General features: G+C 38.4%; 2 protein-coding genes across 4 annotated transcripts in view; one reads left to right on the forward strand and one right to left on the reverse strand.

The window, feature by feature from the left end:
- ASB5 (ankyrin repeat and SOCS box containing 5) overlaps nucleotides 1–6745 on the reverse strand; it is a 41213-nt gene extending 34468 nt beyond the window's left edge. Inside the window, exon 1 of one of the 3 annotated variants that reach the window (XM_059844562.1) lies at nucleotides 6109–6745. The gene's annotated coding sequence lies outside the window, so the exon portion shown is untranslated. Of the gene's footprint in view, nucleotides 1–5651; nucleotides 5792–6108 lie in introns of those variants that run through there. The other 2 variants (XM_059844563.1, XM_059844564.1) reach the window with 2 other exon arrangements.
- Nucleotides 5506–13010, forward strand: SPCS3 (signal peptidase complex subunit 3). The gene is made up of 5 exons (XM_059844565.1): nucleotides 5506–5726; nucleotides 8198–8271; nucleotides 10500–10576; nucleotides 12008–12123; nucleotides 12570–13010. The coding sequence occupies exons 1-5, from the start codon at nucleotides 5584–5586 to the stop codon at nucleotides 12700–12702; spliced, it is 543 nt and encodes a 180-aa protein (XP_059700548.1). The 5' UTR covers nucleotides 5506–5583; the 3' UTR covers nucleotides 12703–13010.
- Nucleotides 13011–22348: the final 9338 nt, after the last annotated feature.

Below are 22348 nucleotides of genomic sequence, written 5' to 3' on the forward strand. Positions count from 1 at the left end.
GCACATAACAGACATTCTTCATACAACATGCATTTAAAAGCATCAAAAGTTACTCAGATACTTAAGTGATCATAAAATTCTAGTTTTCTAACTTTCTCAATTCTTGAAAAAATAACACAGTAATGGTAAATCTGTACCCCTTTGTTATGCACTACTGGACAGTCACTTCTCGTAATAGATTCCCTTCCTGCTACAAGTCTGGTATCAGCCAATTCTGCTGTCACATTATCACATGAACAGGCTTGATCTGCTCAACCAGTCCATCTAACCACTGACAGCAAAGTTCTACCCAGAAGGGAATTAGGTATGACCAACAAGCTTACAAATAAATTCAATCTGAGTTTTGCTAGAAACATAGTAAGTTTATTTACAGTATTTGTTGCAGTCCTCTTTGGATACCTAACATAACTCAACTATTAAGAGTATTACAGAAGATTCCAAAATAAGTCATGTGTGTACTAAGAGACATTACTAAACCCAGAAACGTGTCAGACAGCAGGCACACACAGCCTGCTGACAGACGAACTCTAGCAAATCTTGCCCCCCAGAAGTTTAAAAAGTTACCACCTCCAGCTGCCCATTCCATTCCTCAGCTGAAGGTTCCTGCCCCTCTCTCTCCCTTGCTGGAAATCAACAGGAAAGAATGTGTACTGGTACACTCCTCAGTTCAAAATCTGGCAATTTCAACTGTTAATAAGTTTAAACCAACCTTGTTGGACTTTACAATGAAAAAACCATTCACACTCATCCCCTACAACCCATTCTGTGACAAGGCAAATGACTCCTTGGAAAAACTCATGGCAATCTATGAAGGGAGAGTAACATCAAAATGCACATACACACTGCCTCTTCTTAAGGATACTTAGGCATAATTTTTATGGCCTTATGTACTGACACAGGTGTATCAGTGAATCTTGGGAAGAATCTCCTCATTTTGCACCTCCTTTCCTTTCTATAGTTCCTTTCTTGGGTCCAAGCAATTTCTTTCATTTCTAACCATGTCTACAGAACACAGATTCCCTCTGTGGCAACTAACTCAACTTCTTAGGATTGCGGTACCACAGGAGCTATGCTTTTGGTATTTCAACTAGCTTGACAAACTAACTGCTATTTCTCTAGTAGGCAGTGCAACCATCTTATTAATCTAAATTCATGTAACAAAACCTGGTATTTTTGCAGTTTTTATAATTAATCTTTTCTTCAACTAACAGCAAAAATGTTACCTACTCTTATTAAATGGATGCCTCTAAATAAAAACAATACCTAAGCTGTGAATCTTTTGTCATCAATTTGAATTCCTTTCAAAATTGTTAATTTTATTCTATAAAATATGTTACAGGCTGTCTGTAAATTTTTCTTTAACCATTTAACTTTTTTCTTCAAAAAATATTTTTTTGTTTCTCAAAACAGTGAAATCATTTGTTTACTTTTATTCCCCCTTTCTCCAAACTTTGTCAGGTTTTCTTCTTGACTAAGTAGAAGTGGTTAAGTGGTTTAATTTTTCTTCTTTCTGTGTAAAGCATATTTTGGTGCCTAAGAATGTTGTTAATAAAAGAAAATTACACAGTCAATAGTAGGGATGAGAGTTAAAAGTTTATTCCACAAGCTTACGTCATTATATGCTGACTCCCATGGCTAGTGCTCGTAACAGAAAGGCGTCTTCATCCACTAAAATTGGTATCGGCTAAATGCTATCACCATGACAGAGCTAGTAAAACATCCTTTTCTTCAAGCTGAGGCATGACAAGTCTCTGCTCGGTGCTTTTACAAGAGACATAAAAATACCTAGTGATGAAGACTTGCAACTGGCTGAGTGAATGAGGTTAAAACCCGGGTGAGGTGGAGCAGTAGCACTCGGGTTTCTAGCCCAGAATGGAAAGCACAATGAAGTGAGAAAGGTTAAGCTAAATCAGTAATGTTCGAATGAATTTACCTAAGCTGGCTTCATAGGCCACGAAATGGGCAAACCTCACAGGAGCCAAAAATTAACTATGTTAGGCTCCAAAATATATTGACTTTGGAGACAAAAGCACAGAGCTACATCTCTGTGATGCAGCTTTTACTTTGCCATATATTATGCCACTAAATGAGACAATGTAGTAAAATACCAACTTCATTCTGAAATCAGAAATTAAAATTCCCCAAGATTTTCTTGCTGAAGGATTCACAATAATACTACAAAGACAAGTGAAAATTTCTTCTTGCTTATCTTCTTATTCTGCATACTGTGCAGATCCAAAGTTTAAAAAACGGAGGTAAAGAGAACATTAGAATCAAATGCAGTCCAAAAAGCCTCCTCTCTTAGTCACAGCCTTTCCACACCAGCTGTAAAAATGAGCCGTCCAGAAGAGGTGTTAACTGAAAGGGGGCTGTTGGAAGAGACAGCTGATCATGGCCACATTTATTTTAATCTTTTATCTTCCTACCCAGAGCTGCCTAAGAGACTGTGTGCTGCTACTGTCTCTTAAAGAATTAACATTTCAACAATTAATAAAAGACAAATACAAGAAAGTATTTAGACAGTCAAGGAAAAAAAATCAGGAAGTACATACATGTCCCTAGATCAAAAAAAAGGTCCTTGTCTATCTAGGTGCCAAAGATGCCACAGGCACCTAAACTTTCACCTGTAAAATTAGTCAGAAACTTAAGAAGGCTAAAGGTGCTGGGCTGAAGTTAACACCTCCCTTTCACTTGAAATTCACAACATACACCTCAAAGCTTCTATGTGTTCTATGTTAGAAGCAATATGACTTCATTGGGAAAACAAAAAACTCATAGCAATCTCTGTTGATGGTCAGTGTCAACACTTGCTATTTTGTTTACAGATGATGAAAGGAATCGCTCTGTAACTTGAACATCAGAGTAGTAAGATGTCAACCAAAGAAAGCAAGTTACTCTCTCTCAAAAGACTACTTATCATCAGCTGCTGACAAGGATCAATCCTGTTGAAGTGCCGGCACTATAAAAAGAACACATGTTTAATAGATCAAGGAGTGCACAAAAACTCATTTTCAAAGTCAGATAATTTTAGGCTGAGGACTGGAGAAGGATGGCATATTCTACATTTCAGACCTGCTGCCAATTCTATCTCTGCATTTTTTTCAACGAGTTTGTAATGAAAAATATGACATTTATTGAAATAATACCCAGCCCGAACACTGACATGCCTTGTGCTCTGCTGCTCTGGGCTTAAGGATGCTGCTTGGATGTAATGAATACCATTCCACTGCATCTTGGAAACAGTTTCCCAAACTCTTCTGCTTCGCCAAGCTCCTTCAAATTTGTTTCCATAATTATAGTATTTGCTAAATTCCCAGTAACACAACTTATTTAGCTGTCAGTGACTTTTGACATTAATATTATGTCACCATTCTTCACAAAATATAAGATTTGATATCTTTCAAAGAACAAATCTAGAACTTAAGACCAAACAGCTAATGTGAATAATTATCTCCCCTTCTTCTTCCACAACTGCCTTATTTCAAGATATTGTCCTATTTTGATTTTGCAAGATGTCAGTCATTAAAAATCTATAGGTTTCTTTATTTCTGAAACAGTAATAGATCAGTCCTTGAACAAATTACACCATCTGTCTTCCCCTGTTTACTGTGCTTTTAAGTGACATTTATTTAAGGTTTCTGCTAAAATAAATCCACACCTCCACAAGCAATAGCCATACTTATCCACTGCCTTAAAAACACATGAATTTGGCTAAGCATTTTGATTTCAGTCTTTTGCAGGTACCTAACTACTGCTTTGAAAATTTCACTTCTTTATTCCTGTAAGTTCTGCCAAAGAGCCATTTTTTAATTAAACAGTTGTTTAGTAGGAAAAACTCTAAATAGCAACTACATGAACTAAAAGCAAGAACAAAGGCAATTAAGCTTTTTTTTTTTTGTAGATATGAGGAAAAAATGGTATTCACTTTTGAACTATCCTTTTGAAAGTAGCAGACATTTTATAACTTCTGAAATGAAGCTTACAGTAAAAGCTTCTTTAATTCTTCTAAGTCTTCAACTATTTTGGGGAAGTATCCACTTTTCAGTAAAAATAATCCAAGATTTCAGCAACAAGTTCCAGACCGTAAACCGTGACAATAATTAATATTTTGAATGGCATAAAATAATAACACGCCTTTCAAAGCCCAACATCTTCACACAAGAAACTCTCTGTGCTGCTGAAACTCTTATGAAAAATCGGAAAGGCCAAGAATTAGGAAATACAAACCAGAAAAGAGCCTACCCTCTTCGGGATTGTGACTGATTTCAATGTGGCACATGCACAGGCACACAGAAACCAACTGCATAGCGGGACACAGGGTCGCCAAAGGAATGTCTCCACAGGCACCTTTCCATCCTACAGGCTAAAAAAACATGTGCTGGAGGTACTCAGTATGGGGGAAAACAAAGAGACTCAGTATGATCCTTCTCCTTTTCCATTTCCTACCGTAATATGCAAAGATTTTCCTTCCCTGATTCATAGACCTGGCTCTTGGCTACTGAGAGGAAACGAAGCAGCACCATCATTACAGAACAGAGGTATTTCAGAATGGCCTGGCAGTGCCCTCCTTCTTCTCCCTGTCCCTTCGGTCACCATGAGGCTTCCACCCTTTCAGACTCCTGCATCTGAGCTCCTGCTCCTACTCTCAGTGTTTGCAGCACCGGAACCTCAGGGCAGGGAAGGGGAAATCAAACATAAGTGAATCACTGCTGACACCTGTAGGCAAGCCCCAGAAATCCCCCTTGATCGGCTCTGGTACAGCTGACACACAGGAAAACAGCGGTCGGGAACACCAAAGAGAGCGGCCCCAAAGCACTGCAAAAACTTTCATTCCCCTGGGTTCTCACATGGATAATGTTGCAGGTCCGGGAAGCAGGAATGGGCACCAATTAGGGGCTCCGGGAGGAGTTAGGAAACACCTCACTACATACCCTGATCTTTGCTGGTACCAATTTAAATTGAAATTTCAACGAAATTGGTGGGGGTAAGGTGAAAGGCTGCCTTACGCTGCCAACGGTGTAGGATCACCACGCCAAAGAAAAAGATTCCAGGAACAAGGCTAGCTACTAAAGGAAACTTCTAGACAAGAACACTAACATACTAAGCACCAAGTGTAACAAAGTGGAACTGAACAGAAACATCCTCTAGGAAGCAAGGGAGGGAATGGCAACTCACAGTACCAGTGAAAGCAAGATACAGACATCATGTGAAAATACAAGCCTCCGCCTAAAACTTATTTACGCTTTACTACAAGAATGCAAAGTTCAGCAGTGCGATAGATGCCCTGGGAGCAGCGGGGGCGGTGGCAGGCAGTGAAGCCACACGGCCTTGCCCGCCCCATCACGGCCGCCATGTCGCGCCGTAGCCCGGCGCCGGCCCCGCCCATCTCCTGGCGGAACGGGGCGGGGCTGACGAGGGGGCGTGGCCTAGCGCCGGCTAGGCGGGCTCCAGAGACGCCACGCCCCCTCGCGGCGGTCGCGCGCGCGCCCCCCCTGCCCGCCGCCGCCCGCCCGCTTCCTGCCGCGTCCGCGCGCCCGCCCCGCCCGAGCAGCGGCCGCAGCCCCGGCCGGGCCCAGCGGGGAGATGAACACGGTGCTGTCCCGGGCCAACTCGCTCTTCGCCTTCTCGCTGAGCGTGATGGCGGCGCTCACCTTCGGCTGCTTCATCACCACCGCCTTCAAGGAGCGCAGTGTACCCGTCCGCATCGCCGTCTCCCGGGTCACGCTGTGAGTGCGGCGCGGAGAGGGAAGGAAGGGAGTAGCGGGGAGGGCCGGGCCGGGCCGGGCGGCAGCCGCTGCCCGCTGGGGAGGTGAAGTGTTCGGGAGCCGAGAGCAGGGGCCGGGGCGGGTGAGGGGACGCTGGCGGCCGGCAGGGGCGGCCGGCGCCTCGCGCGGCGCTCGGGGCTCGGCCTCCTGCGCTCCGGGCGGGCCAATGGGGGAGCCCCACGACGGCGCGGCCGGGCGGGAGCCGGGGCGGCGCTCGGGGAGCGGCCCGGCTGCCTCGGCCCCGCGCCTCCCCGGAGCCGGCTGCTGCCCGCAGTTGTGGAGAGACAGGGACCTACAGGAACGTGTGGAGTTTATCCTATGAACATTTATCCGATCGTAGTACCTTTTCCTTTTAATTAGTAGCTGTCTTGGGTTTCTCCATTGATAACGTAGCAGATCTTCTGTCCTGTGGTAGAAAATTGATTGGGATGGCTTCTTCTCTGCGAAACGCGCCAGGTGTAGGACAGAATACAACATCAAAACGTGTTGCCTACACAGATAAAATGGGCTGATGCAAACCTGTTCTGGGGAACCGTTTTTGGCGTTGGTTCGGGGCGGGGTTTTTTTGTCTAAAAGGAGACTTCCTCGTAGAGGATTTACATTAAGTTAAGGATGTGTGATATGGAGGGCAGTAGTTTCACAAGCATTTGAGCAGCTGTTACAGCCACCTATGAGTGAAGGTCTTTGCTCCCGTTTTTGCCACGTGGTTCTTTACCAGAGTTCCACAGGGGAATCTGGCTCATGGGACACTTTACTGAACTGGTTTAAATCAGCTCTTGCTTTTTTGTTTGGCTTTGGTTCAGATTAGGGAGCTAAAGCAGCACACTTTTTGGAAGTGTTTAGTGCCAGGTTGGATGGATCTCTGCACAACTTGGTCTAGTGAAAGGTGTCCCTGTCCATGTCAGGGAGGTTGGATCGTTAAGGTCCCTTCCAACCTAGCCCATTCTGTGATTTGGTGATGATTCTGTGGAGCTTTGTAACCACCCAAAGGTAAGTGTCACCAGTGGATGCCTAATAACAGGACTTGAAAGGAAGCATGAATGCAATAAAAAGACTGCCATCACCTTTCAGATGGGTTTAATACCACAGGAAAAAAACGAAAAACTTGTATTCATGCTACACTGAGGATTGCAAAAGCACAAACTTGACATAAAAGCATGTCTTCTAGTGTTGTGGTGAGCTCAGCATATATAGGGCAGCATACTAATGCCTGATTTGGGTGAAATGCGTATTGCCAGTCCCTTCTGTGATGCACAGACCTGGTGTTACTGGGAGGTGCTACACTTAATCTGCTTCTCTTGAATGTCTGAGAAGTTCTGGAGACCCCAAGCTTAAGGCCTGCTACTCCATCTGACTGACAGTGCTTAAGAGATGAAGTCAAGTGCTTGATAAGGTTTGCTGCTTCAAAAGAGACTGCTGTTTACAAAGACATGGAAATTCATACCGAGGCTTAAATTATGAAGATTTGGTAGTGTTTTTCTTAACTACTATTTCCAAAAGTGTTTTCTTCACTTGTAAACGTTTTTGTTTTTTTTTTTTTTTTTTTAAATTTGAGATTACTAAACTTGGTTTTAATGAAATTATGTTTTAATTGACTAATTTCTGAACTGGAATAAATATAACTATGAAGTTCATAATTAAAAAAAAATTGTTCCATGTGGACTTGAGGTTCATAGTTGATGGCCAAGCTAATTGCTTATGGTATTCCTCTTTGTAAATGGTAAGTGTGGTAAACTGATAAGCTTTATAAATACATATGGAAATATCTGCTGTGTGTCTATTATTTTCCAGTTGCTCTTTCCATTGTGGTTCAGTGTGGCAATGTGAGGTACTTTTCCAAATGTAGGTTTACAATAAAGCCTTCCAAAATGATACAATTTTCCAAAATGTAGATGAAAATAACTGTTTTCTTCATGCTGTTATTTAAATTTATCACAGGAATAAATCTTGAAATTTTTGTGAACTATGCATGTAAACTGTTGTATTGGAATGGTCAGAGCATGAGAGACTTTGTTTTTTCAAGGGCAGTTGAGAAATAATATTGAACGTGGTTGCCAGCAGACTGCTATGCTGATGGTGTCCCAATCAGTTTTGCAAATATGGGGATGCTAAAACATATTTTACTAAAATGAAATGCTTAGGTTTAGATACAGATAGATACAGTTACGGATTTTTATTAGGACAAAGTCAACAGGCTGCTTATATGTCTTAGACACTGTGGTGTCAAGGCCTGGCATTTAAAACTGGGACACCATAATTTCTGGAAGGTAGGTGTTAGTTTTTAATGTTGATTGCATTCTAGCCAGAAGTATATAAAGCAAAATACAGAAAATGGATGAGGGAAATATCTAATAAAAACCATAATTTATGTATTGTGTAAGATATAAATAATAAGAAAGGATAATCTTGTGTTGTGTTTTGTTTTCTCCTAGAAAAAATGTAGAAGATTTCACTGGACCTAGAGAAAGAAGTGATCTGGGATTCGTCACATTTGACATTACTGCAGATATCCTTAATGGAAAAAATGTTTTGCAGACTTTTTGGAATAAGAACACTTTGATGCTGTTTTTGTTGCCTTATAATCTTCAGATATTGAGGACATGGGGAAGACTAGCAGTTTGTCAAAAAAAAAATTAAAGCAGCTAAAAATAATATTTTGCATAGCTATAACAGTGAAATATATCTTGAACTAGCTCTTTGGTCTCTAGTAGGTGACAAGTTGTTTAATGCCTGTTTTTGAAATCAGGCTCTATTGTTAAGTGCACTGTATCTAATAATGGGGAGTGCAGTTTAACATCTAGGCATTATTACTTTTAAGTGAAGTTTGTATCAGTGGTTTAAGGAGTGGATTAATGGCAGGGTTTATATGACATATTGTTTTGAATGTCATACCTAATCTAGGAACTGCACCTTTCAAACTCAGTTTGTTTGAGGCTTTCAAAGTCCTGACTGTTTAATAGTTGCATAGAAGTACCTGTCATTTTCTAAAAATAAAAAAGGCATTGTAATGGTTTACTTGCTTAGATGTTAAACACTCTAATCTTTAGTATTGAATAGTATGGAATTCATTGGGAAGCATACAGTTTACTGAAAGATGTATCACGTTGTTTTTTGGCCTCTTTCTCAATTGCTGTTGCAGTTTTGCAGGGGGTTTTTTTTGTATTTCTTTGCTTCCCTGCGAGTCTGAATTTAGGCTCTCGAAAGAATTTTTCTGCAGAAGTCAGTACCAAATAATAGGTGGCATGTTCAAGTGATTACACTAAACCATGTTTTGCAGCTGTTCTGAGAATCCTGGGATTTTCCCTGTCTGCTGGTTTTCGTCACTTTTAGGCAAGGCACTGATCACCTCTGTGTTTTGGTTTCACCCTTTTGAAGAACACTCTCTTGTGTGAGCAGACCACACAAAATACAACCCTTGATACAAATGCTGGATAAACAGGCTAATCAGATTTTGCAGGTCTGTTTGCACAGGAATAAGGATTTTTTTTTTTAATCAACTGGAAGCAGGAGAAGTAAGTTCCTAACTCTGAGTTTTGCCTCTGAAATGCTTATACATATTAAAACTGGAGAGTGAAATTCTAAAGTAGATCACAGACCTGTTCACATATTGTGTATGGAGAGAAGCAGAGCAAGGTAGGACAGGACCTCTAAAAGAAAAGTTCTTATACAAGGATTAGAGGTACATGGACTGTCTTAACTACCAGAAAGAAGTTGTGAGTCCTGGGAGAAGGTAAATAAAATGGCAGTTAGAAAAAGGAACTAGGCAAAGGGAAAGGGAGCATATAGTTTTCACAGACTCCTTTAAGCTTATTTAATTAATTGTTAACTTTTGCAAGTCATAAGAAATCCTGTCAGGGAGATCTTCAGAATCTTGTTTGATATTTTGAGCCAGATGATAAAAAAATTTTCAAGTAAAATATTTCTACCTATTCTTGCAGTGACAGGAGTTAAATATTTAATTCTTTCCTTTCTTGCCCTTTGAATTAGTAGCTGAAAAATATGTGTCTTGGGATGAGTGGAAAAAGGAAAAACAGATTTTGGGGCTAGTTAGGGAATCTATTTATTCTTTGAGATAATGGCAAATAGAACAGAAAAGAGGACTAGGAAATAAAAGATTTTAGCTAATCTCTATTGTGAATTAAAAAGTGTTTTCCTTAGCAATCACACGTTATTGTTAAATAAACAGACTGTTGTCAGTAGAGAATCAAATTTGCTAATTTTTGGGGTCCCTTCCAATATGAAATACTTCCTATATTCTAATTTCTCTAACATGTGCATTAAAGACTCTTTGAATTCCCTACGCTTCACCAATTTTATATATTGTTTAACATTATTGTATTTGGATGCAAGGGTTCTCCGATATTATAAAAAATTGCCTTGAGGATATATGTATAAGAATTCTGTTGTGACTGTATGTTTAAGGTTTTATAATAGGTTGTCTAGCAGAGGATTCTGGTTCCTAGGTTGCAGTGTCAAATATAGAACTCTTAAATTATTGGAGGAGAAATAGCTGCCAGATTTCATACGTAGTAAAAAGAAATACCCACCTAAAAACCTGTCACTTTATTATGGCTAAAACATGTGTTCAAACTGCTGGCAGTGCTCTGATTTATGAGTAAGATGAGGTATGTTGAAAGGTAAAAGCTCACTTTAATGATTATAGACTACTTAGATCCAGTAAAAATAAAACAAGGTTATGTAAGTACAGTATGGTATTTTTCTTAACTTGCATACATCTGCAGAGTATATTTGATTGGAATGTTAAACAATTGTTTCTATATTTGTCTGCAGAATATTCAACAAAAAACAATGTAAGTATTAAAAAGAGGTTTGAAGCAATTACTCATTTTAGTGCTGCAGCTATTTTTAAACATTCTGTAGTTCTTCTGAGAAGAGTTAAGGCCACCAGCATTTCCTGCTAGCCTGCACTGGTTTTACTGGCCTTCATGATTATTTTCTTGACAGTTAAACCATAGGCTGGGAAGTTCACCTCCATAAAACCTAACTTGATATATGCCCAGTAGAATGGGAGAAAAAAAACACATGCCTTGTGTTGCAGTATACTTGCAACAGTATACTGTAAATGAGTTTTTTCATTTTACTTTTTTCTAAATTTCTGCAGTTGACTGCTGTTAGAAACAAGAGAGAGTGGCTTCTGGGCTGGCCTGATGTGGTGTGTGTTTAGATCACATTTGACCCTACCAGTTACTGTAGCCCCATAATTCATTTAAGTTACCTTGTCATGCTTCTCAGAATAATTTGCCTCGCTGCTTTAAATTGGTTGTTACTGAGCCTTCCCTTTGGGATAGCTGAAAACCCTTTTTACTGATCTGATAAAAGCTATGTGGAGCAGCCTTTAAAAAAATTGCTTTCATGAAAAACCATGCTGCCATGGTACCACTGAATTCTAGTTAAAGCTGCTGTGATTACATTGCAAGGATATGGTGAGAGCTTGGGGGTTTTCTTAACTTGCTGTACAAAACTGTCCTTTCTTTTTTAACTTGTTTCTTTTTTTAAGTACCTTAGTTATATTAAGCAAGATGGTGGATATTGTGTTTGTACTAGACTGTACAGTGATTTTATTTTATTGTTCCATATTTTAGATTTTTCCTCCACGTAACTCAACACTTCTCACAAATACTGAGAAGTATTTTTCTAAATTGTTCTATAAATTAATAAACAAGACTGTTTAGCATCCACTTGAAAGAACTTTACACTTAAGAGTGTAAAGAATTTACACTTTAGATTGTAAATTCCAGTTACATAAGAACTTGGGATCTCACTTTTTCAACTGTTAATAAATTTCTTGGGAGTTATGCTTGCAATTCAAATAGAGATTTGAATTAAAGTTGGAAAAATGTTAAAGACATAAGCAGAGTCATGATAACTCAGTTTAAGTCTTTTATTTGAAATAAAGTCTAAAAACTGTTTTAAAAGTGACTTACCTTTGCAATTCAGAAGGAAACCCCTTTATGCTTGGTAATTCTTCTAAAGCATATGGCTTCTTTTTAAATGTCTTTCTTGTGTTTTAAGATATCCCTTGTTGTTTCCATTTATCCCATGCCACACTTCACTGTGCAGTAGTATTACATTACCCCTTTGTGAAGTGTTATTTTGTTAAATTAGTTATGGATTGCAAGCCTGTACTTCAGGGGTTTTAGATGAATAGTGCAATGAAGGTCCAGTGTCTGAATGTGATCTGGTAAGGTACCTTGCTGACTTAATTACAATTGATATTTTAGGCCCTAAATCAGGTGGTCCTTTGGGACAAGATCATGTTGAGAGGAGATAACCCACGGCTGTCCTTAAAAGACATGAAGTCAAAGTACTTTTTCTTTGATGATGGAAATGGTCTCAAGTAAGTAAATATTTGTTTTGTTACTGGTACTCGTGGTATCTTGATTTACTTACATACTTTGCATTTAATACACGTGTTCATTGGTGTGGTAAGGTACCTATATTCTATCTGATACTCTGTCATCTCTATCGCATCTTTGATTGTTAGAAGATGGCCTTGGGGTACAAGATATCCTATGTATTCTGTATTCTAGAAGATGCACTGCTATTATGAGCAAGAGGCTTCTGGGTTTCTGCCTTCAGTCTCTGTAATATTGGTTCTGTGATGCACTCAACTCCAAAGGAGTCAAGTAAAAAAAAAAAGTAGGCAGTAACTACCTAAAGTTAAACAGCGTGTTGTTTCTGGAGCAGATAAAATCTGTATCGTAATTTATTTAATACTGGTAGCTGTTAATTAAATCACTTAACTTGAGTATTTGTGCTGATAGTCTTCGTTGCTTTTTGCAGGGGAAACAGGAATATCACCTTGACTCTCTCCTGGAATGTTGTACCAAATGCTGGCATTCTACCTCTTGTAACAGGATCAGGACATGTGTCTGTACCTTTCCCAGATACCTATGAAACAACAAAAAGTTATTAAATTATAGTACTGAATCATAAGCAAAATATTTTTATACTTGTATATTGTGGATACATTTTATTGCAGTTTCTTCTTGCATCCCATACAACTTTTCACTGAATGGAGCCTAATTTCCTCAGGATAGTAGCATAGGAAAAGGAAATGAAAATTCAGGGTTTGGGTTTTTTTTTATAAAACATTGAAGCTGAAACTTAAGGGAAAAGTAAATTGCAGAGTAATGGTTTTGAGGGGGAAAACTGAGGATTTTTTTTTCTGGCCATTTAAGTATAGAACTCCCTTTCTTTTAAATAAATATTTTTAAACCAGAAGATAGTTTTCCTGTGTTTGGGCTTTTTAAGTACTGTGATTGTTATTTATTTTGTGTAGAACTCAAATATACCTTCAGTTGGTTTCTGGAAGTGCCTGAAGGAAATGGCTGTTCTGTTTTAGGGCATTTTTTAAAATCCATATGCAGTGTTTTACAGTAGACTAAGCTTGGTCCTTTCTAGGACTGTCAACAGCTACTTGGAAAAGTGATAGTTCATTATCTGTCAGTCAGCCTCAAATCTTGAGTGCCACTGATTTAGCTCACATTCAGTTCTGTATTACAAATCATTTTAATAACTGCTTGCAGTGCAGCAAACTGGAAGAATTAAAAGAAATCTGTTCAGTATGAGTCTTACTTCTTTAAGCCTAAGACATAAGGCTAGGCCAGTAAGAAAAGTAAAAGCTTTAGGTAAAGAAAGGCTTTCTGAAATGGAATTTCTAGATTTTTACTGGGATCTGTTCATCAGGAAGAAGGAACATGCTTGTTCCAGAAGGGGCTGAGACAACTGATACCAGAGGGCACCTTCCACAGCAAGATGTTCCCTAAACAGTCTGGGTAAACCTTTCCAAAGCAGAGGATTTCCCTGTGGTAAGATAGAGTAATTGAGACAGATTTATCAACTTGAGTGTCAGTGAGTCTACCTGCAAGGCTTGCTGAGTTGCATGAAGCAGGAAAGGTAGCAAGCAGATTGCAGCAGCTTCAGGCAGCACCTCTGTGGAAAAAGCGGCCTCTCTGGCTGCACATCCCCCTGTGTGTGCTCCTTCCCTCAGCTCCAGCTGGGAATGCTGTTGGGGTTGGGAGGAGGGCAGGAGCAGGGTACCTGGTTCCCCTCTAGGCAATAGCAAGGGTTTGCAGTTTTTGAGTGGTGTATTCAGGCCATCCAGGAGATAGCCTGGAGAAGGAGTGGACCGTGCTATCGCCCTCCTGGCACAGTCCCTGATTTACATGTGTATCTTCAAACAAAGCATGACAAAGGGAATTCATTGCCAGACAGGGAGTGTTTTGGGTGTACTGGGGACTTGGAAAAAGGGGCAACTAAAACTCAGGTTTTAATACTGGAAATCAGAAAAAAAGTAAGGAAAAATGATGAGAACTGCATTGTGAAAACTCTTACAAAAGAAGAGATGCAAAAGAATGGAGCAGAGTATCCCCCTTTGCTTTGAGTTCACCTAAGAGCTGATTGATTTTGAAGGAACTAACTTGCTTTTTAAAAGGGATCTTTAATATTTATGAATTATCCCTGACTATTTAATACATTCTTCATGTTGATGTATTAATCAAAAAGGTCTTTAAAAAAATTCTCAAAAGGTGCTTTATCTGTACAAACAAAATTTTGTTAAACTGCAAAAACTAAAAAAAATTTTTCACATGAATGTTGTAGGAGACTTTGTCATTTGTATCCAGCATATTTGCATGAATTTCAGTTCTCTGAACTTGTGCTGTTTTCCACAGAGTAGTATAATCAGCACATTGAAACACATACTATTTTTGCTGTGCTTTGATATCAGTTGTATATATGGCTCTAAAAACTGTTACAGAGAACTTAAAACTGTCATAGAGAAGGAAAACAAAATATTTTTAAAGATAATTGGGCAAAGTTGTGTGTTTGTTTTGCTAATTACTGAATAAGTGGTTGGTTTTTTTCATAAATTATATTCTTGAATTGTTTACTGAATCATTTCTTGTGGCTTGGCATTCAACCATTTCCCTGCATTCCTTTGGCAGTACTCTTCCAATGAATATAATGTCTGCCTATTAAAGAGAAGCTTTAACTACAGAGACAAGGATCTGCTGTCAAAGAGCATCAGGGAGAAGGCTACTTTCTGTCCTACAAAATGGTATATTCCTCCCAGCAGACAGTAGCAGAATTTCAAAATACAGAAACAGTAGCTTTCAAAATGTGGTGTTTGATGCTTTACTAGTGTTTCCATGTGAAGAAAAATTATGTTTGAGGTAAGCATTTTAGAGGGATGAAGAAGAAGAAACGATCACAGAGTTCAAATTCTTGGAGAGAAGAACTTTTTATCCTGAGGAAAAGGCCAGAATAGATGAGCATTTGATGCTGTAGTAGCTTGGGTTTTGCTCCTGAGCCACTAAGTGAGATAGGGTTTTGGTTCAGAGTTTAAGGAGCCAAATTCCTCAACTGATCTCTATAAAAAAAAGTAAAAAGCCTTTCCAAAAGTCAAATGGCTACTGTATTTTGTTGTGACAATTCTCAAATCGTTTACAAAAAGAATGTGCTTTTGTGGAAACTAATGGCATTTACTTCCTCTTGTCTCACCCGTCTCATGAGGTACCTGTATTGCTCACAGCTGTGTTCTCTTAGCTGGGTTGCTGACCAAGTAGGGAAGGTTTATGGAGTAATATGTATAAACAAGGTATTCCCTGGCAAGTGATTTACTTCATGGGGAGAGGATGAACTGAAAACACTAAAGATACAATAATTTTCAGATGGTAATTTTTAAGTGAGGTTCTGGAGATAGGAGTTCTTGAGTAAGGACCGAAAAATTGACATTTTTTAAAGTAGCCTGTGATTCCATTCCATTTGATATCAAACACATGCAGCACGACACTGACAGCTCTGTGCAGGAGGGGCAAAATAGTTTTGAAAAATCTGTCTTTAGAACTCTGCTCCCCTGAGCAGGCAGTCTTATTTATGGGTGGCTCTTCAGTTATTGAAAATAGACATTGAGAAAATATTTCTATCAGTTGTTAATTATTTTAATATATTTCTTCTGAACAATGAAGTTAAAGCTAGCTTTATATATTGCTTACTAGCAAGATTTTAATAGAGTTCCTGCATAATTTTTTGATTCCAACTGTCAAAAATGTTCTTCTGAAAATTGCTTCAAGATGATTGATAGGTTTTGCAGATCGGTTCTGCAAAATGAAAGCTATTCAGGCTGAAAACTCAGGTATTGGAGAAGCAGTCTTCAAATTTGTGTCAGAAAATACATACAGAATAACTGTCAGACTTCAAGAGAAGTTTTTCTGGTTTATTTGGCTGCTTTATTTTGATTTTTTTTTTCATTAAAACAGTTAAAACTTATAAAAATATTTTAAACTGTTCATTCAAACAAGTCAACAGACATAAAATGTTTAGCCTGAAAAGTTCCATTCTACATGTACAGGTAAATGCTCATATTGCAGTAGTTATATCAGGCATCTTTTTATTAAACAAAAAAAAATCCAAGACTTAACTTGAATGAGCCAAATTGTTTATGGATCTTTTTCTAGTGCCCTCCAACACTTCCCTCAGACCATTTTCTCAAATTGGCATGTTACTGAAGATAATGGGCCAAAGATGAGGCACAGATGGAAACGAGTATTCAGTATTAAGAATGGTCACTAGAACAGCCCTTAAATGTCCCTTCCAATAGCTTGGGTTGGAAGGGACATTTAAGGGCCATCTAGTGCAACCTCTCTACACTGAGCAGGGACATCTCCAACCACATCAGGCTGCCCAGAGCCCCATCCAGCCTGACCTTGAATGTTTCTTGGAATGGGACATCTTACACCTCTCGGCAACATGCTCAGTGCTTCTCTGCCCTCATTGTAAAATACTTCTTCCTTATATAAATCCACCCTTCTTCGGTTAAAAACCCTTGTCCTATCTCAACAAGCCCTGCTTAAGTGTTAATGCCCATCTTTAAGGCCCATTCAAGTGCTGGAAGACCTCAATTAGAAGTCCCTGGAGCCTTCTCCAGCTTGAGCAGCCCAATTCTCTCAGCCATCCCTCTAATCATCTGCATGAGCAGGATATTTCTCTCCATCTCTCTCCATTTTCTCCTCTTTCCCTCCTCTCACCCTTCCCTCTTTCTCACTACCCCTCCCTGTTTTCTCCAAGCTTCAACACAACTGTTTTTTTCAATCATTAATGGTCTAATAGTGAAATTCTAAATCCTCTGTGAATTAACTATTTAGAAAATAAAGTGGAAAAAGAAAAACTGTGGGTTAACCATGCACAAATTCATCTGGAACTTTCTTCTGCTTCCCAGCTGTATTCCCTTTTGCTCCTTGGTAGTACTCATGTAAATTCTGAAGAAATTGCTGGCACACTTTTAAAATTATAAAATTGGCAGAAATGGGTTAGAGAACGTACATATTTCCAGTGCCAGAGGACCGTGACAGTGAGCAAGCATTTCTGTAATTGGAAGACGTTTGTGTTATACCACTAACTTTGTTAGCAGCAGTAATCATGTGCTTTGCACTTGTAATGCAATGATTTCCAAGTGCTTTACAAGAAAAATGTGCATTTACTTCCAGAAAGATCCTGGCATTCTTAAGCCATACTGGAAGTGCTTTTGCAAGCAGTAGTCTTCAAAACAGTATCCTGGGTTAACTAGAATTGCCTGTGTGGCATGTTATAAACCCACCACATGTTCCACCAGCTGGCTGCACAGGTGGTTGGGAACCAGAAGGGATAATTGAGAGCTCTTAGTTGGGCAGGCCTTTGGAATAGCTAGGATTTGGATGCCGTGTGTGGAGTTTTGCTTCTGTGTCACAACGTGCACAGCAGGTACAGTGCTATTCATTCAGTCTGCCTCCTTGCTCAGTGTTTCTTCTTGCTTTGACAGGGTTTGCTTTTGTTTTCCAAGAGACTGCTATGGTGCCATGTGCTCATGCTAAAGGGAATTTTTTGGATTTGATACACAGGTGAGGTTTCAGAGTGTGGTGGTAGAAGCTATGAGATGGGTAAAGAAGATAAGCCAAGCACTAATTTCTGAGTTGAAGTGTAAAAATATTTATGCTTCAGAACAGTTGGTGTTAGATGTAGTTGTGAGAGGCAGACAGAGGTCTTTGTGTGACATTGTAACTGAAGCTTGAGATAAAACTAGTTTACCTGTGATTTGGGAGTAACGGTGTTGAGACTGTGGCTGCTGAAGTATTTCTGGGTTTTGCATTTTGTTGTTTGGTGGTGTTGCTGTTTTTTTGGTTAGTTGATTTTTGGTTTTTTTTTCTTTACTTTTATTTCTAGAAGGTAAATTTCTTCATGTTTTCTTTCTTTCTCTCTCTTAGTTCTGAAAGAAAGAGCAGGCAAGGGTTTCTTTTTCTTCCCTGCTTTTCTAGTCCCCATTGCTCATTAACTATTACTTGTTCATTGATATTTTGCTTTAGGAATTAGTATAGTAAGAAAGAAAGAAGGAGGCTGGTACCTGCATTCGAACTGCACATGTGGCAACAACCAGCATTAGCATTCTTCTTTTTAAGGACTGTTTTTTGGATTTTTTTATATTTTCAAATTTTAAGTTAAAAAAGTAAAATGTCTTGTATGGTCTAATGCTGTAATGAAATAACTTAAGTGTTATATATTTCATCAGATATGTTATCTGATCTCACTGTAATGACTGCCTCCTTTCACAAGCTTTTATCCACAAGAGCAGTGAGCTTTGCCTAGTTATCACCTCTCTGAATTGTCAAGTGTCACTCCTAAATAGGAGTATCTACTCAGGATTTGTTTTTTCAGTTAATAAAACCTTTTTTGACTTAATAGGGTATTGGTAGAGCCTTTGACTAGATGAGTATCTTTTTTCCTTGTCCCTCACTTTAATAAGGTATTAATCAGAAACTTGTAAAGCAGATGCTGACATGCTCAGGATGGACAGTAGGCCACTCCTCAAAATGATATGACCTGTGTAAGAATCCATCAATATTCATCAAAGCCAGTCCGTGTCTTCAGACAAGAGATGTCTGGGTTTGTTTCTTTCTTTCTGGATGGTTGGCATAATAGTAATGTCATGGGTTTGTTAGTGATGTCTCTTTTAATGCTCTCCTGATCCCAGGATGAGAATTTCCCACTACTATGAAATTCAAAATTTTTAGTATTAAAGAAAACAAAGAATGGGGAACTTCCATAATAAGCTGTTATCCTTTCAGGGAGATCCGACAAATATTTATGCTATATGTGTGTACCTGTTGTTCAGTGTAATCCTTCAAGAACTGGTCAGCTCCAGAGAACTTCAGCAATTTTTATTTCAGTGCTGCTTGTATTTCAGAGGAACCAGCATCAAACACTGAGATTTATCTGGCCACTTCTACAAGGTGCAACACAAATTTACCCCTTTCCTAGGGAAGCTATATGAGGTGCAAATGACTTGTTTTCCTGGATCCAAAGTGAAGGTTTTTGATGGCTTGGATTTTAATTAATTTTTGTAATTTTTTAGCTCTCTTTTTTTTAAAATTTAATTTATTGTTTACCTTCTCTCAAAGAGAATTGTGGATGGTTTGCTTTCAGAAAACTGATGTACATTTGCCATTAAATTTATGGTAATTCTATTATGCTCCCTTTTTGGTGGTATAGTAGCAAAGTATAGTGTTTATGTTGTTCAAAACCAGAAATGCACATTATGATATAGGGATTCAAGAGAAACTGTACCAAGTTTTAATTACACTTGATTGTTTTTGTTGGTACAGAGGGAAGCTGCTCTTTCATATTCATATAGCGTTTAAGTAAAGGTCTGTTGTTAACTTTGGAAATTTTTTCCCCTTTTAAATTTTGTCAAAAAGTACTTCATTTTTTTTACGGCTTTCATATTACTCCATATTAAAGAATTAATACAGTATTTTAGTTCTTCATTTTCCTGGGTATATTATTTCCTTCCTGATTTCTGCTTGTGATCCAGCAAGATTATTTGAATTCTGATATGCTGACCCATTTGTGCACAAAATTAGTTTCTGATTTGTGTTTCAGCAAGACATTGTGTTACAAAGGTGCATCATAAAAATTTAGTCCTAATCATCCATACAAAAATTCCTCAGATTTTAGAAAAAGAGCTGTGCAATATATGAGAGGGTGAAAAACTGAAAGCCTTCATTTGATCAATTTTGGGGCAGTGCTCTCTGCTGCTTTTTCTAGAGAAATATCCTTTATTTTCTCCCATATCTTTCCTGGGTCTTGAGAAGTCTTAAAAAAAACATGTTTTGTATCCTTTGTCACAGACTGGACTTTTTTATAAGTCAGTATTTTAATGGGCATTCCAGTTGTTTTAACCAGCAATTATGTTTTTGGTAGCATGACTGGAATATTACAGAATAGTGTAGAAATAGCTTTTTGAAGAATGTTCAATCTAAACAAAATGGCAGTGTAATAGCACTAAAATTTCTCTTGCTAATTTAGTATTGTAAAAATAATGTAAACAAAAATCATGTTGAGGAAAAATGATAGGGTTTCATGTTGGTTTTTTGAGGACTGGATTTGATCATTCCTGCAGGGAAATTTTGTAGGAAAACCTAAGAACCTATCTTGAGTCTAACAAGTATAAGCAATATTGATGCAGTTCAGTTTCGAAATCTCATTATGTCATGATTGTGATAATTTTAATATTTTCTTTGAATAAATTACATATTCTAAAACATCTTCCTTAGTCTAAAAACCAAAGACAGTTTAATTCAACAATATGCAGTTTGTATATTTACCAGCAGATGTCAGGCTTTCACTTTACAAAACAATGGAGAGTGAGAAATGTTCATTTTCAGAGTAGGATATATAAGATATTTGGATTTTAAGTTTAGGTATATAATGCTATTATGCATTTTTTTTACCTATTCGAATTGAGAGATTTTAATTTAAAGGAATTTTCAGAGTGTTTGGATCCAGACAGTGGTGGTTTTAATGTAGCTTTTTTTTTTAATATTTGACATATTTATGAATGTCATGTATAATACAGTAAAAAAAATGAGTCAATTATGTATATGTGTCCACAAGTGACATCCTTGCATTTGTGTTCTCTAGGCATTAAATGTCAGGTGACATTTAAGAGAGTGCTCTTTAGTTTATCCCTGGGAATCCCATCCCAGGGATGGGATTTGCTGTCATCTGTTGTAAATGAAAAAAATCTTTACAGTTAAAATCTGTGGCAGACTCGGGGCTCTGGGATGTTATTCTTGGGTCCTCTACAGATTTTTCATGGACAAAAAAAAAAAAAAGCTGCAGTTGACAGATGCAGATGAGTTTTAAAGTATATAGGGAGTGATGGTTGGTTGTCTCACAAGCATTTTGAAACCTAATTCATTGCAAGCATAAATCAAACTTTCCAACTTTAAATAGTATGGGTAGAGATTACTATGGGGAAGGAAATCTGGGCAGCATCATCTTTCTGAAGCTACACTCTTGTAGTGAATATGTTTAAGGCAATTTTCAGTGCATTTATTACCTGTTACATGTTTCATACAGAAAACAAAAATATTTTTTGTAAATATTTGGGCAGTGGAGCAGGAGTAGCTGTCCTTTGAAGTGGGGTGGTATTTCTATACAGATAACCGCAGTGACCCCGTTCTTTAAGGTAAATATCTGATGTTCTGAGCATCTACCCCTGCTAAGTGGGAACAGCTGCTTCTCAAGGAGACAAGATACAAGTCAGTTGCTAGTGCTGCAGTAACAAGAATCTCAAAGCAGCCATGGTTAAAAACAACAGAAAGCATGAGCATGACATGAGAATTTCTGCCTCTGCAGTTCCCACTGCAGAAACAACCAACTATTTTTATCTTCTCCCTACCAAATTTAGCCACTCTAAGTAAAAAGGGTCAAAAAAAGTGATTTAAGAAAATATTGTATTCTGTATATATGAGAAATAAAGGACTACTACATTTATCAGGGACCTTTTGGTTTTATACCTGTTCCAGAATGTTGTGGGGTTTTCCTTTATGTGCAAGCACTGGGAAAGTATTTTGATCCAAAACAAAAGGGAAAGACAGAGATGATATCCACTATAAATAGGAATCAACAGTGTTCATAAACCATTTTGAAAGTGTCAGATAAGATATGAAACAGGATGACTTAGTGTAAAAGTATTGAAAGAAAATCTCACACAATTTTTCCACCTTTCTTGGCCCAACTCAAGGGTTGGGGCCACCAAGTAATTTTGAAGAGCTTGCTGATCCAACAGTTTTCTGTGAATGAATGGCATGAAACTGCTCCTTCATTCAGGCTGAGAGAATCAGTGAGTCTGGAATCAGTCAGATGGACAATCAGTCTCATCACCAGACTTAGCAGCCTGAGCTGGTCAGCATCACTTTCTTGCCAGAGGCAAGACTCTTCTCATTTGGACGTCGTTCATTCTGTTCTGAATTTTAAGAAGTTCAATGAAATGGTCACCTTCAGTGGCTAAGTCCAAAAGCAGCTCAGGGCATCCAAATTTGCTGTTGTGTACAAAATAGCTTCTGGACAGTAGCAACATTTCAAAGATTGTTTGGTATAATACACTACAGACAGGTAAAGTTAACTGTTTCAACCAATTCTTTGTGCTAACTATGATAAGGCTCTCTGGAAATGTCCTTGTTTGGATTTTTAGGTGTCATGAGAGTAGCCAGAGGCAGTGCAGTGCAAGCTCCCCAGGGCTG

Source organism: Haemorhous mexicanus, chromosome 4, assembly GCF_027477595.1.
Source record: "Haemorhous mexicanus isolate bHaeMex1 chromosome 4, bHaeMex1.pri, whole genome shotgun sequence".
Lineage (NCBI taxonomy): Eukaryota > Metazoa > Chordata > Aves > Passeriformes > Fringillidae > Haemorhous > Haemorhous mexicanus.